The sequence below is a fragment of the Papaver somniferum genome, chromosome 1, assembly GCF_003573695.1.
Source record: "Papaver somniferum cultivar HN1 chromosome 1, ASM357369v1, whole genome shotgun sequence".
Classification (NCBI taxonomy): domain Eukaryota; kingdom Viridiplantae; phylum Streptophyta; class Magnoliopsida; order Ranunculales; family Papaveraceae; genus Papaver; species Papaver somniferum.
The window spans coordinates 244992089-245005907 of NC_039358.1; the positions used below are offsets into that span (position 1 = coordinate 244992089).

At 35.6% G+C, this 13819-nt stretch overlaps 1 protein-coding gene across 2 annotated transcripts; it reads left to right on the forward strand.

Annotated features, from left to right (window-relative positions):
• Positions 1 to 8751: 8751 nt before the first annotated feature.
• Positions 8752 to 11832, forward strand: LOC113323334 (ankyrin repeat-containing protein NPR4-like). Of its 2 annotated transcripts, XM_026571632.1 has the most exons (7): positions 8752 to 8947; positions 9131 to 9622; positions 9711 to 9857; positions 9967 to 10044; positions 10185 to 10612; positions 10728 to 11165; positions 11264 to 11832. In XM_026571632.1, exons 1-7 carry the CDS (start codon positions 8845 to 8847, stop codon positions 11336 to 11338), a joined length of 1761 nt encoding a protein of 586 aa, XP_026427417.1. In that variant the 5' UTR covers positions 8752 to 8844; the 3' UTR covers positions 11339 to 11832. The 2 variants fall into 2 exon arrangements, with proteins under 2 accessions (XP_026427417.1, XP_026427410.1); XM_026571625.1 differs by having other exon boundaries at positions 10728 to 11832.
• Positions 11833 to 13819: the final 1987 nt, after the last annotated feature.

Below are 13819 nucleotides of genomic sequence, written 5' to 3' on the forward strand. Positions count from 1 at the left end.
GATTTTGGTCTTTTTAACAAATTTTGTGATATTTTATCCGAGCAGCTTTGGGTAGTGACAAATCGAATCTGTCTTCTTATCGATTCAAATAATTTGTAGCATGTTATCCTTTGTTCTTTTGCACTCTATATTCACTTTATCTTCTTAAATAATTTGTAGCATGTTATCCTTTGTTTTTTTTCACTCTATCTTTTTCACTTTATCTTCTTCTACTGAGGTGTGGCCTAGCCCCTCTTTCTTTTTTCTTTGTTATTTATTAATAAAATTTGCTTAAGAAAGAAAAGGAGATCACCAACCTTATGCACCACTTCCTATGCAAAATGTTTGATCAATCTGGAGCATCTGGTTGATGTTTAAATTAGAAGTTTAGGAGTCGCAGGCATCTTAGTGTTTCCAAGTTAATTAAGTAGGCATGTTTTTCAAGAAAGTAGTAGAAGGCCGGGTAAATTCCACGTATATAGTTTATCTTTCCAGATATTTTTTTACAGGTATTTTTGTCCTTTAATGATTCAATTTATTAGTCAAAATCCGACTCATTTGAATATACTACGTCTAATTTAAAAATTGCCTTAGGGTTACGACCCATTGCCAAAGAAAATTATATCCACATAGCCAAATAATTTTAATCAATAGAAATATTTCTTTTTTTCCATCTTTTTGTTTTTTTTTCTATAATTCACAGCAACACGTTATCAACACGACTCTGTAATAAAGCTATCATCCCCGCTGAGATATATCCGGATGAAATGTATATCATTCCCGTTGAACCGTAACATATACTTAAAGCACTTGAGATGAACTCCATTATTGTTACGTAATAAGACTACACCACTTATTAAGTCTCTCAAGATTCGATGTCCAACAAATAGTGGTTTCCCTCCTATTAGCTTAAGGAATATACACTAGTTGTTGAACTAGTTCCTTATAGTATGACTACGATGATTGGATCATCGTGCGAAGCGCTGCTCAAATTTTGTTTCCAAGATGGAACAAACATTAAAAGTCACAAAAGTTCTATATATACCGATAGCAAGTCGCACCTTGTTAAATTCCAAAAAAACCCATGCAAGTGGATATCATATGAAACTCCCAGTTGTAAGAATGTAATTGGTTGCATCTTTTATAACCTTTAATGAATGTGGAAGGAACCATATTCTTAGAAAAATTTATGAGTCAATTTGGTGAAATGTAAATCACTAGTATTTGGATTATTAAATCCATATTGACCCCGACAATGAAATATTGCATATTGACTCATAGAAACTTTGGCATAACCATAAATCCACTTTGGTTGTGATATGACGATCGTTTTGAAAGGGCTCATACATACATCACTTTACTTGAATGAACGAGACAACGAGAAAAAGATTGACAGAATGCTAAGTGACAACATATCTCTCAATAAGTGTTTTGTAAATTACTAGATACACAGCCCCCCTTCCCATTGTGCTTTTAAGTAAGGAAGCATATCACTCATTTTACAAAGTCTTCAGTAAAACAGGATCGAGACCGTCCCAAGATGCAAATGGAAAACAATCCATCCATATTACAAAGAAAACAAGGTGATATTTAGAAAAACATCCATGCATAATGCGGACCATTAAAATGACTTATGGCTCTGGTGGATATTTTGACATTTTGGCCTAGTTATAGTCTCCAAGAAATTTTGGGTTTTGAAAACTACTAGAACATATTATACATGTAAGGACTCACCACCCCTTGTTAATGCTAGCGAGTGTACATCAAAAGGACTTGATAGTTATTGCATGTTTAATAGGATCAATGCGGAGCATCCTATACCTCATGGTCTCACAAAGTCTATCATCAAAGGTTACAGATGATGTCTAAGACATTGTTATGTGTACCAACCTGCCTTTAACTGCTTGGTGGATATGCAATATTAAACGCATGTCCACTTATTCACTTTAGACCCGCTATTGGTCAACCATTCTTTGCGTCCAGTTGGTAACTGGATATAAGCCTGACATTTGTGTTATTACGCATTTTTTTGGTTGCACCATATATGTGTTATTACGAGTCCACATCATATTATCACTAGTGGAAGATAGAAGTTTCGAGACCGTCAAAGCAAGAAATAGATACGAGTTAAATGACTTGATTTGGCGGTCGGGGAAAGGGTAGGTGTGTGAGTGTCTTTTTCATCTATGACGTAGCTATGCGGGTCGCTGTAAAACTTATATCAACGACCAATGTTAACAGTCAATACATTATGACTAACCCAATCGTTAGTTGATATAGATTCTAATATTAAAAAACAGATTCAGACTGGCCGAATGAATCTGTTTGGCCTGACTGAATCTGACTAAATATCATATGGAAATCAAATGAAAATTAAATCAAACTCAAATGAGAATTCAAATGACTCAAACTCAATTAATATCAAATTCAATGATTACTCATAAATTGAAAATGACATTTCCATTGATCATTCATTGCATTCTTTACACAATCTATAATTGAATCCAATTTACACTTACATTCAAAATCATATAAAAAAAAGGATTCAAATTAGAATTGAATCCAGTTTACATTTACATTCAAAATCATATAAAAAAGGGATTCAAATTCTGAATTCACACCAATATAAGTCCTAATAAGTTCAAGGTTTCTTAAAGACAAGAGCAACTAGCCTTAGTAAGTTCAAAGTGTCTTAAAGAAAAGTGCAAAATGATAAACTGCCTCGTGTTGAGCTAACCCCACACACTTGATACACCTGCGTTAAAATGAACTAACCTTACACTTCGTAATGGTGCACCGGCAGCAAAAAAAATTACGCAAAAAAGGATTCAGTTGGCAGTTAAGTTTGAAATTTACAGGAAAATCTTGTATCTTTTTCATTCTGAATATAAAAACACATTTTCTTTCATGGTATCAGTCCATTTTCGATCCTCGAACTAATTTCCAGAAAGTTCTTTTCCGCAATTACATGTCATCTCTCAGAAATTCTTATTTCCGCAGCTAAAAGTTGCTACGACCCAAATTAGAAGACTTTATAAAAAAATCTGTCTCTCATCGATAAGTCTATTCTGATAAATAATCTGTCTGCCACAAATAAATCTATCTTGTTCTTGTTCCGTCTTATGATAAATCAAGGTGAACAGGAACCAAATAATAATTCGATCTTACAACACCGAATGCAGCTTAAAATATTAGTCACCTCATAATAAATTAACTATATGGTGATAGAAGAAGTTATTGCGAAACCACAAAGTCTGAGACGAAGAAATTTGTGATTTCTTGTATCTTACCTATGGGAGATAAATGTCGAGAAAATCTTAGAGAAGATTAAACTCAAACACGATAGTAACGGTAAGATCAGGAAACACAACTACGAAATAAAATAGTTGGACCTAGATTCACGAATCCCAAGTGAAGTCCTTACGTCGTTAACCCTCGAATGGTTTCCAAAGAAGAGAAAACCTGGGTTAAACGATAATCGACTCTAGTATACAACTAGTTGATAAGCATGTAAATGCTACATTTTTCGCTCATATTTATATTAGCTAGGACCCGATATTTTGTGTAACAACACTATTTTAGTGCTTTTGTAGAAAGTACAAGTGAATTCGATCATCCAGCGAATAAACAACAATATATGAGACTTAATGGTGTTTGCGACGGAAATGATGAAATTGGGTTGGCCTGGTATTTCCATGTATCAGCAACCACAATGATGAAATAGGGTTGGCATGGTATTTCCATGTATCAACAACCACAATGATGAAATGGGGTTGGCCTGTTATTTCCTTGTATCAGCAATAACAATGATAAAATATGGTTGGCTTAGTATTTCCATATATCAGCAACCATATAGATGGTATGGTATCTCTATATATATCAGCAGCATAGAATTATTTCACAGCCGAGGTACAAACACAGCAAAGGAATGTCAAAGGAATATTAGTGGGGCAGGTAGCTTCCACTAAGGCTAAAAAACTATAAGAAAGTGGGAGACGTGACTAGTTTCTCAACTGCATCTCATTTCGTCACTCTCTTTCAAGCAGCACCCACATGCGAGAGGTGTTTTGTTATCAACAACACCATACTTGAAGCCGAGAATAAAGACGCTCATGACTGCATGCTAGAAAAAATCATCATCATCTCTTGTAGATCTCGGATGGATGGAGGATCAATAGCATCAGTACCTGAATATGTTAAGAAGAGGAAATCAAGCTGGTCCGACAGTTAGTGTTAGAAAGGACAAGACCTGCACTACACCAAAACCAGGATTTTGTAACAGTGCATCCTGTCACAGTTTATTTTTCAGTCACTGATACACCTGTGATAAGTCCTGCAACAGTTATGACTGTTATTAAATTTTGTATTCGTGATAATAATTAGGAATATTAAATTCTTTTATTAGTCACAATAATATTTGTTGACAATTTTACAGACAATCACAATTATAATTCAAAGTGATGATTCCACCCAAATATTTCACCACATCTAAAACAACCCCAAAATTATAACACTTTGAATTTTACTTGTCACTAATTTTCCCACATTTGTACAAACTAACAATTATATTTCATTTCTATAAATCAAAATACATTTTTCTTTTTCTTTTTAACTTTCTTAATATTAGAAAACAGGATCAAGACCAAGTCAAGAAGTCATGACTTTATAGAAATTTGACTTTGACATATCTGCTTCATCCGAAGACGGTGAAAATTACCAGTCTACCGTTATCGGAATAAGTGCAATAAAAATTCTGAAGATTGTGAAAATGACCAGACTACCTTTATCGGAAATAAGTAAAGTAAGTATTACATCCTGTTAAAATGACAATATTACCCTTAATGGAAAAAAGTACAACAAAAAATTATGCAAACTGTGAAAATGACCAGACTACCCTTATCAGAAATAAGTGAAGTAAATATTACAGACTATGAAAAAACCATATTACCCTTAATGGAAATCAGTGCAATACATATTATGGAAACTGTGAAAACTACAGGGAGACCCATTCTTACACATTTTCCTACTGTGAAACCCACCTCCACAAAATCTCATGGGCGCACCCAAAAGCGGCCAACAAATTATTTGCAGGCCCAGAGTTTTCAAAATTCGTTTATTTTCTTTTTTATTTCCCAATTTAGCCTCACTTTCAGTTTCAATTTATCCTATTTATTTTCGAGAGATTAATTATTGAGAATTGTCCTTGATTACGGAGATTCAATTTACTCAGCAAGCTTTAGCCTCACTTGTCCTTGATTGCCGAGATTCAATTTACTCAGCAAAGCTTCAGGTTCGTTCCTTTTTATTCCAATCTTGATTCTGATTTTTGTTTAATCTTGATTCGATTCTATGTTTTAGTTTCTGTAAGATTAGGATCTATTATTTTAGGTTTCCGAAGCTTAATTTAATTTTTCGAATAGTTTTTTAGATCTTTTAAGCTTGTTTTTGAATTTTTGTTTATTTTCTAGGTTCTGAATTTGTTAACATCAATGTAGATCTTTTCGATTAAATTTTTTTGTTTCGGTTTCATGTTCCGATGTTGACATACCAATTTACTACGTTTTGCTTCTGTTCTGTTGGATTTTTTATTTGATTTTTTTTCCATTCTTATTTTTGATCTGTAATCTGTTATTGATTTTGATATCCTGTTGATTTCTCATCTGATTTTGGTTAATGTAGATTGTTTGCTGTTGTTGATTTGATCTTTTAATTTTGAGTAAGAATTTTTAGGTTTAACTGCATAAAAAAAAGAACAAAAAAATGCATTTTAGAACTGCTATTTTAGAACAACAAAGGAATGCATAACAAATATAACAACATTTTTTTATATGCATAACCTGTGATGCAGCAAGTCTAAACAATGCATAACTAGTCATGCATTTAATATTGGAACTGAATAATATGTCATGCATTGATTTGTTAAGGTGCATAACTTATTATGCATTTAAAAACACAACCCTGCTTAACTTATTATGCATTTGTTTTTTTAACAAGCATAATGTGTCTTACATACCAACTAGCAGGTAAATGATAAGAGAAGTTTATTAACTGATGCATAACAGGAACAGGAAGGAATTCAACGCACCTTGTTTATAGACAACACATTGCTTATTAGATTCTTCTTATTCTTCCTCTTCACTCTCGGATCTTTCGATTTGCTTCTTCTTCATCCTTTTCAGTTCTTTCGATTGTTTGGGTTCATGTCTTTTTCTTTTCTTCTGATGATCAACAACTTGCCTCACTGAAACAGGCCAAATCATATTGTAACAAATCAATGATACCAATTAAAAAATATATCACACAGAAGATACCACAAGCAAATCTTACCATCTTCGGCATCATTTGTATTATCATCCTCATTATCTGTATCATCACCCAATACTTCCTTTGGTGCAGTTTTCTTTGCTTTCTTTTTTCCCTTAGTAGCTTTTTCAGGCGTAGGTGAACTAGGTGATACTTGAGGTGACACCTGATCTTTTAATCTCTACGACTTCCTTGACGGGGTTGCTTCAGGATCTTTTCAACACACAAATAATTAAGTTATTTAAGTTATGCAGTAACTTTGGTAAGTAGATGAAAGTTAAAATTTAAACAGATGAAAATTAAAAAGCAACACTTAAAAATAGGTGTTATGCAGTGTTTTTTTTTGTAAGCATAACCTGTCATGCATCTGAATAACAAGTTACACACATTAATTTGATGCTGCATACCCTGTCATGCATCTGCAGAACAAGTTAAGCAGATTTATGTTATGCAGAATCACACATGAGAACTAGTTATGCATACCAGAACCTCTCTTACTCTTCTTCAGAGCATCTCCCTTTGCCTTGATTTGCATCTCATTCAGTGTTTCGACACTATCAATTTCTGCTTGTTCATCTTCAACATCAGTAGGTAAAATCACATTGAGGAGAAAATTATGTTAAAATCGAAGAAGAATAAAGTGATAACTCAAAAAAAATTATGGGTATTCGGGATGAAACATTTTTCTTTTTAGTAACCGCAGCTACAAAAGGCAGAGAGTTCCCCATTAAATTTCTCAAAGAAAACAAAATCTCCAAGTTACCGCTGAAACGAAACCCAGAGAGTAACCGCAGCTACAAAAGGCAGCCCCACATATGACATAAGGAGCCCGTAGATAACTATTTCCAAGCATCATTAGTGCTATGCTAAATGCAATTGTCACACTAACTACAGATACCCTAAGAAATACAAGGCCGAATTCCAGCCTTCGCGGCATTATTTCCTCAAATTTTGCTTCTGCATTATAACTCCCAACGAAGACGGTTAAAAACACTTGAATTACAAAAGTTGAAGAAAAGAGAGCTATAGCATCCACCACCATGAATGCAAGGAATGACTTCTTTCCCAAGAATATTGGCATTTCTTTGTTGGTTGCATTACTGTCACTGAAATTTCCACCAGGCAACTGTAGCTACCAGAGCGGCCACTATTAGACATGATTCGGCTGTACGTAACATGTATGTTTCTGCGTTTTTGACTAAATCTTTGTGCTCCCGAGTAAAAACCTCTTGTGGAGTTTCTCCTTGATCATTTTTCATTTTCGCTAAAGCAGGTGGTACCCTCTTCTCCACTTTCTTTACAAGGAAAAATGAAACCAGAAAATAATTAGAACACCTTTCATACCTCCTAGAGACTCTATAGACGCGTATAAGGAGTAAAAGCAGTAGTAAATTATAGAAAACGTGCCTTAAACCATTGAATCTCACTTTGCATTTGAAAAACAGGGCTACTACGTAGACCACCTTTAATTTGAAAAGAAGGCACAAATTTTGCAGCAACATGTAGGATATTACCGCCATTTGAATCCACTGTGCGAGTAGTTAAAATCCTCTCATCCAAGTAATCAAAGGTTTTTTCTAGTCTGTTCTCGACAGCTATTTGAAATATGTTTCTCCCCTCGTGAGGAAACCAAAGCTGATCCAGATACCAAAGCTGAGGAAACCAATGCTGATACGTTGAAATGTACTTCTTTAGAATTTCGATTGCACCTTTTTCTGCCGTAATTTTTAGGAAATTAGACCCGAAGAAAAAATAATACATGTCTTTTTTGGTCATGTGCGAAATTTCTTCAAAAATTATATTAACCAATTCTGTCACCGTAATAGAAGATCTCAATCTTTTAGTCCGATAAGCTGCAAACAAAATCAATGATGAAAACCCATTATGAGGCTTGAAAATGTATGTTTTATGTGAAGATCGTTGGAGGCATACCTTGATATCCGGGGTGGAACAAGAGTAGAACTTTGAGAAACATAGGTGCCTTATCGATAAAAAGTCAAACTAAACAAACAAAGAAACAAACTAGAATTTAGAAAGTAAATTCTAAATAAAGGAAGTAACCTAGAACTAGTAAAAATAATTTCTAATAAGAACTAAAATAGGAGACAGAGGAGTTACGGGTAGGATGTCCTACGTAGCACCCCTTCTTTGAAATAGAAAAGCATGAAGTAGGAAATAAAGGAGGGATGAGTAGGGTACTGGTCTTGCAACTTGGGAGGTGGGGCAGTCTTTTTGATGGCTTTGGATCGTCTGTTATTCTCTAGCCCTTTATTCCACCCAATCCCTAATATCCACGTATCTCCTATATAAGTACCACGTTTAACTAAGTTGGACGTGAAGATACTTGACTAATCTGCCGCCTTTTTTGACTCTTCACCAAGTAGTTGGCAGATGGGTTTTGTTTACTCTCCAACTTGGAATATAAATAAGCTCTCTTCGAGCTCTGATTTTAATTATTCCAGAGTTTTCAGATAACAAAGAACTTCTTCATCGATCAAGTAAAAAAAAAAGTTGTCTCCTTCTCTTTCTCCAAGAAAAATTAGTAGCAGCAAAGACTAAATCATGGGGGTTTTTGCCACCATGGGAGGCTTTGTAAAGAGAGTTCGTGTTTCTGCTGTAGAGAAACTAGGTCGTTTCAGTTACTCCTTCTGTTATAAGACTACAGGTAAAATTATTTACTCCGATCTCAACTTCCACTGAACTTAATCATGATATTTCAATTTAAGTCAGGATCTTTAAAACCTCTTAATACATAGATTTCTCTGATCTCTTAATCTTTTCTCTCTGGTCTTGTCTATGGAAGAAACTAGATCGTCCACGGCAACTAACTTTTTGAAACTTTTTACAGGATTTGGCATGTACCACGAATCATATCGACCTTTATTAGAGGCTGCAATGAATAATGATTGGCAATCAGCAAGAGTTTTCATAGATAATGATCCCGGTTCAGTTAAAGCTTCGATCACAGTATGTGGAAGGACTGCATTGCATATTGCAGCTGGTTCAGCACACTCAGAATTCGTTTTAAATCTAATCGAAATTATGCCCATAGAAGCACTTGAGTTGAAAGACAGGTATGATGGTAATACAGCTCTTCATCTTGCTGTAATTGCTGGGCTTGAAGACGCTGTTAAAGTAATGGTGAAAAAACATAAAAAATTAATACGTATATGTAACAATGAGGGGTTGAATCCGCTACTCAATGCTGCTATATATGTCAGTCGGAAGAATGAAGAAATTATTAGATTCCTCTGTGATGAGATGCAAGATGAACCAACTATCTTTCAAGGTCATTCGGGAGCTCATCTCATATGCAGCATAACTCATGCTGCTTTATACGGTAATTTTAATTATAAATTTATCTATATACATATTCTTCTTAATCCTACTCTTAGGATTATATTTGATCTCAAAAATTAATATTTCAGAATTGGCAACTACTCTAATCGACCGACACCCAAGCTTAGCAACTGCCCAAGAGGACGATGGCAACAGTACTGCGCTATATGCTATTGCAGAAAAGGATCTTTCAATTCCAACCGCCTATGCAAAATCGATACTATCATTCCTAACATGTATAATTACATCTCTGAAATCATATTTTACTTTCAGGGAGACTTTAATTATGTCTTCTTTCATTCGGTTTTAGAAGTGAATAATAACATAATCTCCTCTCTTTTGTAGATTATGGCCTTTGCGAAATCACTAAGAAGCCATCCATATTTCTCAAAGTGCTATTCTTCTTCGACCACAATTCTAGAGGTATGTCATCCTCTTACTTGATCAAGCTTAATTTAGCTCTTCTTCCATGCATGGTCTGGCCATTAGTTTTTTTTATTAAAGAAATACTACATTTTAAACCCCTAAGAATGGTAAACCAAGTTTTGATGATTTGCTTGCAGGTTTTCACGCTCGCCAACTGCAATCCATTGTTGTCCTGGAATTGGTAGAGTTGATTTTTAAACAATTTAAAAGAATGAACGGGGAAGATAAGTATCAATTTTTCTTCGGCTCCAATTTCCTAAAAACTGCGGTAAAAAATGGTTCAATCGACATTGTAAGAATGTGCATTTCAACTTACCCGGATCAACTTTGGATTCCTCAAGAGCGGAGAAACATCTTTGAAATAGCGGTCAAGAACAGACAGGAAAAAATCTTCGATTACTTGTACGAACACATGAACGCAGATGAGAAGATTTTAACTACTCGCACAGTAGAATCAAACGGTGGTAATATCCTACATGTTGCTGCCAAAATTGCACCTCCTTCTCGGCTAAATATTTATTCCAGCCCTGTTGCTCAAATCCAAAGTGAGATTATTTGGTTTAAGGTGCGTTTTCTATAATTTACCACTATTTTTTTTTTACTCTTTATAATAAGTCTAGCAAGTAAAATATATACCAAGTGTTTCTAATTGTAATCTTGGTTTTTTTTTTCTTGTAAAGAAAGTGAAGAATAGGGTACCACGTTCTTTACGAAATATGAGAAATGGGGATGGTGAAATTCCTCGAGAGGTTTTTACTCGGGAACACAAAGATTTAGTGAAAAAAGCCGAGGCATACATGATACGTACTGCCGAATCATGTCAGGTAGTGGCCGCTCTGGTAGCTACGGTTGCATTTGCGGCAGCAATTACACTACCTGGTGGAACTTTCAGTGACGTTACTGATGCAACTAAGACGGGAAAGCCTGTACTTTTGCAAAAGCAGTCATTCCTTGTATTCATGGTGGCAGAGGCTCTAGCTCTGTTTTCTTCAACCACAGCAATTCTTCTGTTCTTATCCATCTATATTGGGAATCATACTGAAAGGAATTTTCAGCTAACATTGCCAAGAACGCTTAAGAGAGGTCTTAGAAGTCTCATCCTATCGGTTTTGAGTGTGGTAATTGCATTTAGCATGGCACTTTCAATGATACTTGAGGACAGATATAAATGGGCTCCATATCTGATGTTGGCGGTTGCCGCTTTTACTTTTTACAGATCTTTAAATTGTCCGTTGAAATTGATTTTCGAATTGGAAGGCATCGAGAAACCAGTCTATTGGACGATATCTAGAGATCACCAACCTGATGTACCACTTCCTATGCAAAATGTTTGATCAACCTGGAGCATCTGGTTGATGTTTAAATTAGAAGTTTAGGAATCGCAGGCATCTCAGTGTTTCCAGGTTAACTAAGTAGGCATGTTTTTCAAGAAAGTAGTAGAAGGCCGGGTGAACTCCACGTACATAGTTTATCTTTCCGATATTTTCTTACAAGTACTTTTGTCCTTTCATGATTCAATTTATTAGTCAAAATCTGACTTGATCCGATAGAATTGGAATGGGACACACACAAGGTTCACATGGCCCGTGTGCAAGAATGCCACAAAAATGGAGCACCAAACTAATTAGCTTTCTACTTGCACCTGTCAAGGCTATTAATCCTCGCAACCCTATCGAATGTTGGTTGAACCCTTAATCTTTTTTCTTTTCTGATAGATAAATCCATTGTTGGAACAATATTTATTAATTATTATTTTAATGTGTTTAACTAAATAAAATTAATTTATTGTTTTGTTTGTGAATGAAAAACTTATTAATCCCACATTGTGGAGTTTCCATTTTTTAGTTGTTTTAAGAGACTATATAAGCTTTTTAGTCCCACATCGGGGAATTCCTCTTCTTAAATTGTTTTATTCCATCGTATAAAGAAATTCACTACGTTTGTAAAATCATGGGAAAGGGGTTGTTCTATATTTTAGAGGGACCCCTAAGGGAAAATATTTTATAGCGTTTTTTAAGCATTCGCGATTTTCCTTAACGATTTTTTTCGGAGTTGCCAAACTCAAGTTGAGCATCTATTACATATGCTAGTAGTAGGTGTATTAGGGTGTTTTATCCTGGAGATATCCGTCCTGTGAGGGCTATAGCATCACTCTTGAGTGTAGCCGGGCGCTAATGTCTTAAGGACAGCGTGTTGAACACGTGACTCACTCTATTTTCCAAAGTTTTTCCTTGTTGTTGTTGCGGAGATACAGGGAGCTTGTTCGTTTCGTCAAAGCAATCACTTCCATTATAAAGGAGCTAAGTATCAATAACTTTTGCTTATTTGATTTTTCTTTTGTTTTTGATTATTGCACCCAACATCCATTTCCTTTTCCATCGTGGGAAAACCATGGCTTAGTTGTGGAAGATTGATTGACCTTTCCTTGTCAACTCAGTGTCAAAATTGTATGAATGTTTCGAGTCTAATTTCGTTGTTTCTATAATTTTTTTCAGCTGTAAATCTTTCTGGTTTTTCTAGCTTATGATTAATATTCAAAATTGTTAAAATTCATCGATTTGGTTTAGTTTTCTCCGTTTAAACTTCAACTGTTCCCTTCTTCTCTCTTCTTCGAAGAAAAACAATCTTGGTCCCCTTTTCAGTTTTTTCTGGTTTTTGTTGGACAAAGTTAATTTAGAATTCTGTTCTTTCTTCTCCCCTTGCTTTAGTTTCTCCTGCATTTTTTAGTTTACGCTTTCGAGGTTCTTGTCTGAATGAGGGTTGCACAACGGGTCGGGTGGGTCGGGTTTGGCCTGACCCGCCACCCTACCCGCTGACGGCGGGTAATTGAAGTCATCACCCGTACCCAACCCAACACTACAGAGGGTCGGTTTTCACCCGACCCAGGAGGATGGCGGGTATACCCGTCCTAAACAAACTGAACCATCAGAATGGAATCAATCATCACCTCATGCTACAGATTCAAGCAATATGCTATAAAAGAAAAATTACATCAAGGTATAAGAAAATCAAAACCCAGATACTGATATAAATGAGATACCAGTTTACACGTATTGGATGTTTAGCAGATCCAATTTATGCTATTTTTGCTTAATAGATTGATCTTGTTATTAGACTGTTTTTGATGCATCAGGAGAAGAAACTGAAAGGTAGTAGCGGTCTCAAACCATAATCTGATGATCATCGTAGTAATCTTTTTGGCACCTTTTACTTTGAAATACGCCACCAATTCCTGTTTGATTATTTGAAGAAGAATAACCCAGCAAATGAATCCTGAATAATCCACATTTAACTAAGAAATCGACCGTTTCGATGCTCTTTCCACCATCAGCATCTTTCCATTGGATTGTAAGGTATAGATTTCTAGGCGGGTGAGCGGGTAGGTCGGGTTTTATAAGGGGTGAGTCATAGTCGACCCGATACTTGGCGGGTTTTAGATGGGGCTAGTCATAGCCGACTCGTGTGTTAGGCGTGTAGGATCGGGTGCGGATAAAAACCGGCGGGTGCGGGTCGGGTCGGTGGGTAGGGTCGGGTTTGTGCATCCCTAGTCTGAATCTCCTCTTTCTTTCTTTCTCTTCTCATGTTGGGAATTAAAGGTATCAGTTTAATTATCCTCTTTCTCTTCATTGTGTTTTGCAGGGAAGGATATGTTAGAGTCAATGCTCGGTGGAGGCCTTTTCAGGTCAGTTACTCATCTGTGAGAAGAAAGGAATTGCTACAGTTACTCCCAGCAAACCCTAGTGGCGGTATTTTTTCCTCGGCTGCAAGTAAT

Bases quoted from the DNA above. Each gene is read 5' to 3' on its own strand.
- LOC113323334 (XM_026571625.1), top strand. From the start codon at position 8,845: ATGGGGGTTTTTGCCACCATGGGAGGCTTTGTAAAGAGAGTTCGTGTT. The intron at 9,858-9,966 runs GTATAATTACAT...TCTCTTTTGTAG, and splicing joins GATACTATCATTCCTAACAT to ATTATGGCCTTTGCGAAATC. The intron at 10,045-10,184 runs GTATGTCATCCT...ATTTGCTTGCAG, and splicing joins CTTCGACCACAATTCTAGAG to GTTTTCACGCTCGCCAACTG.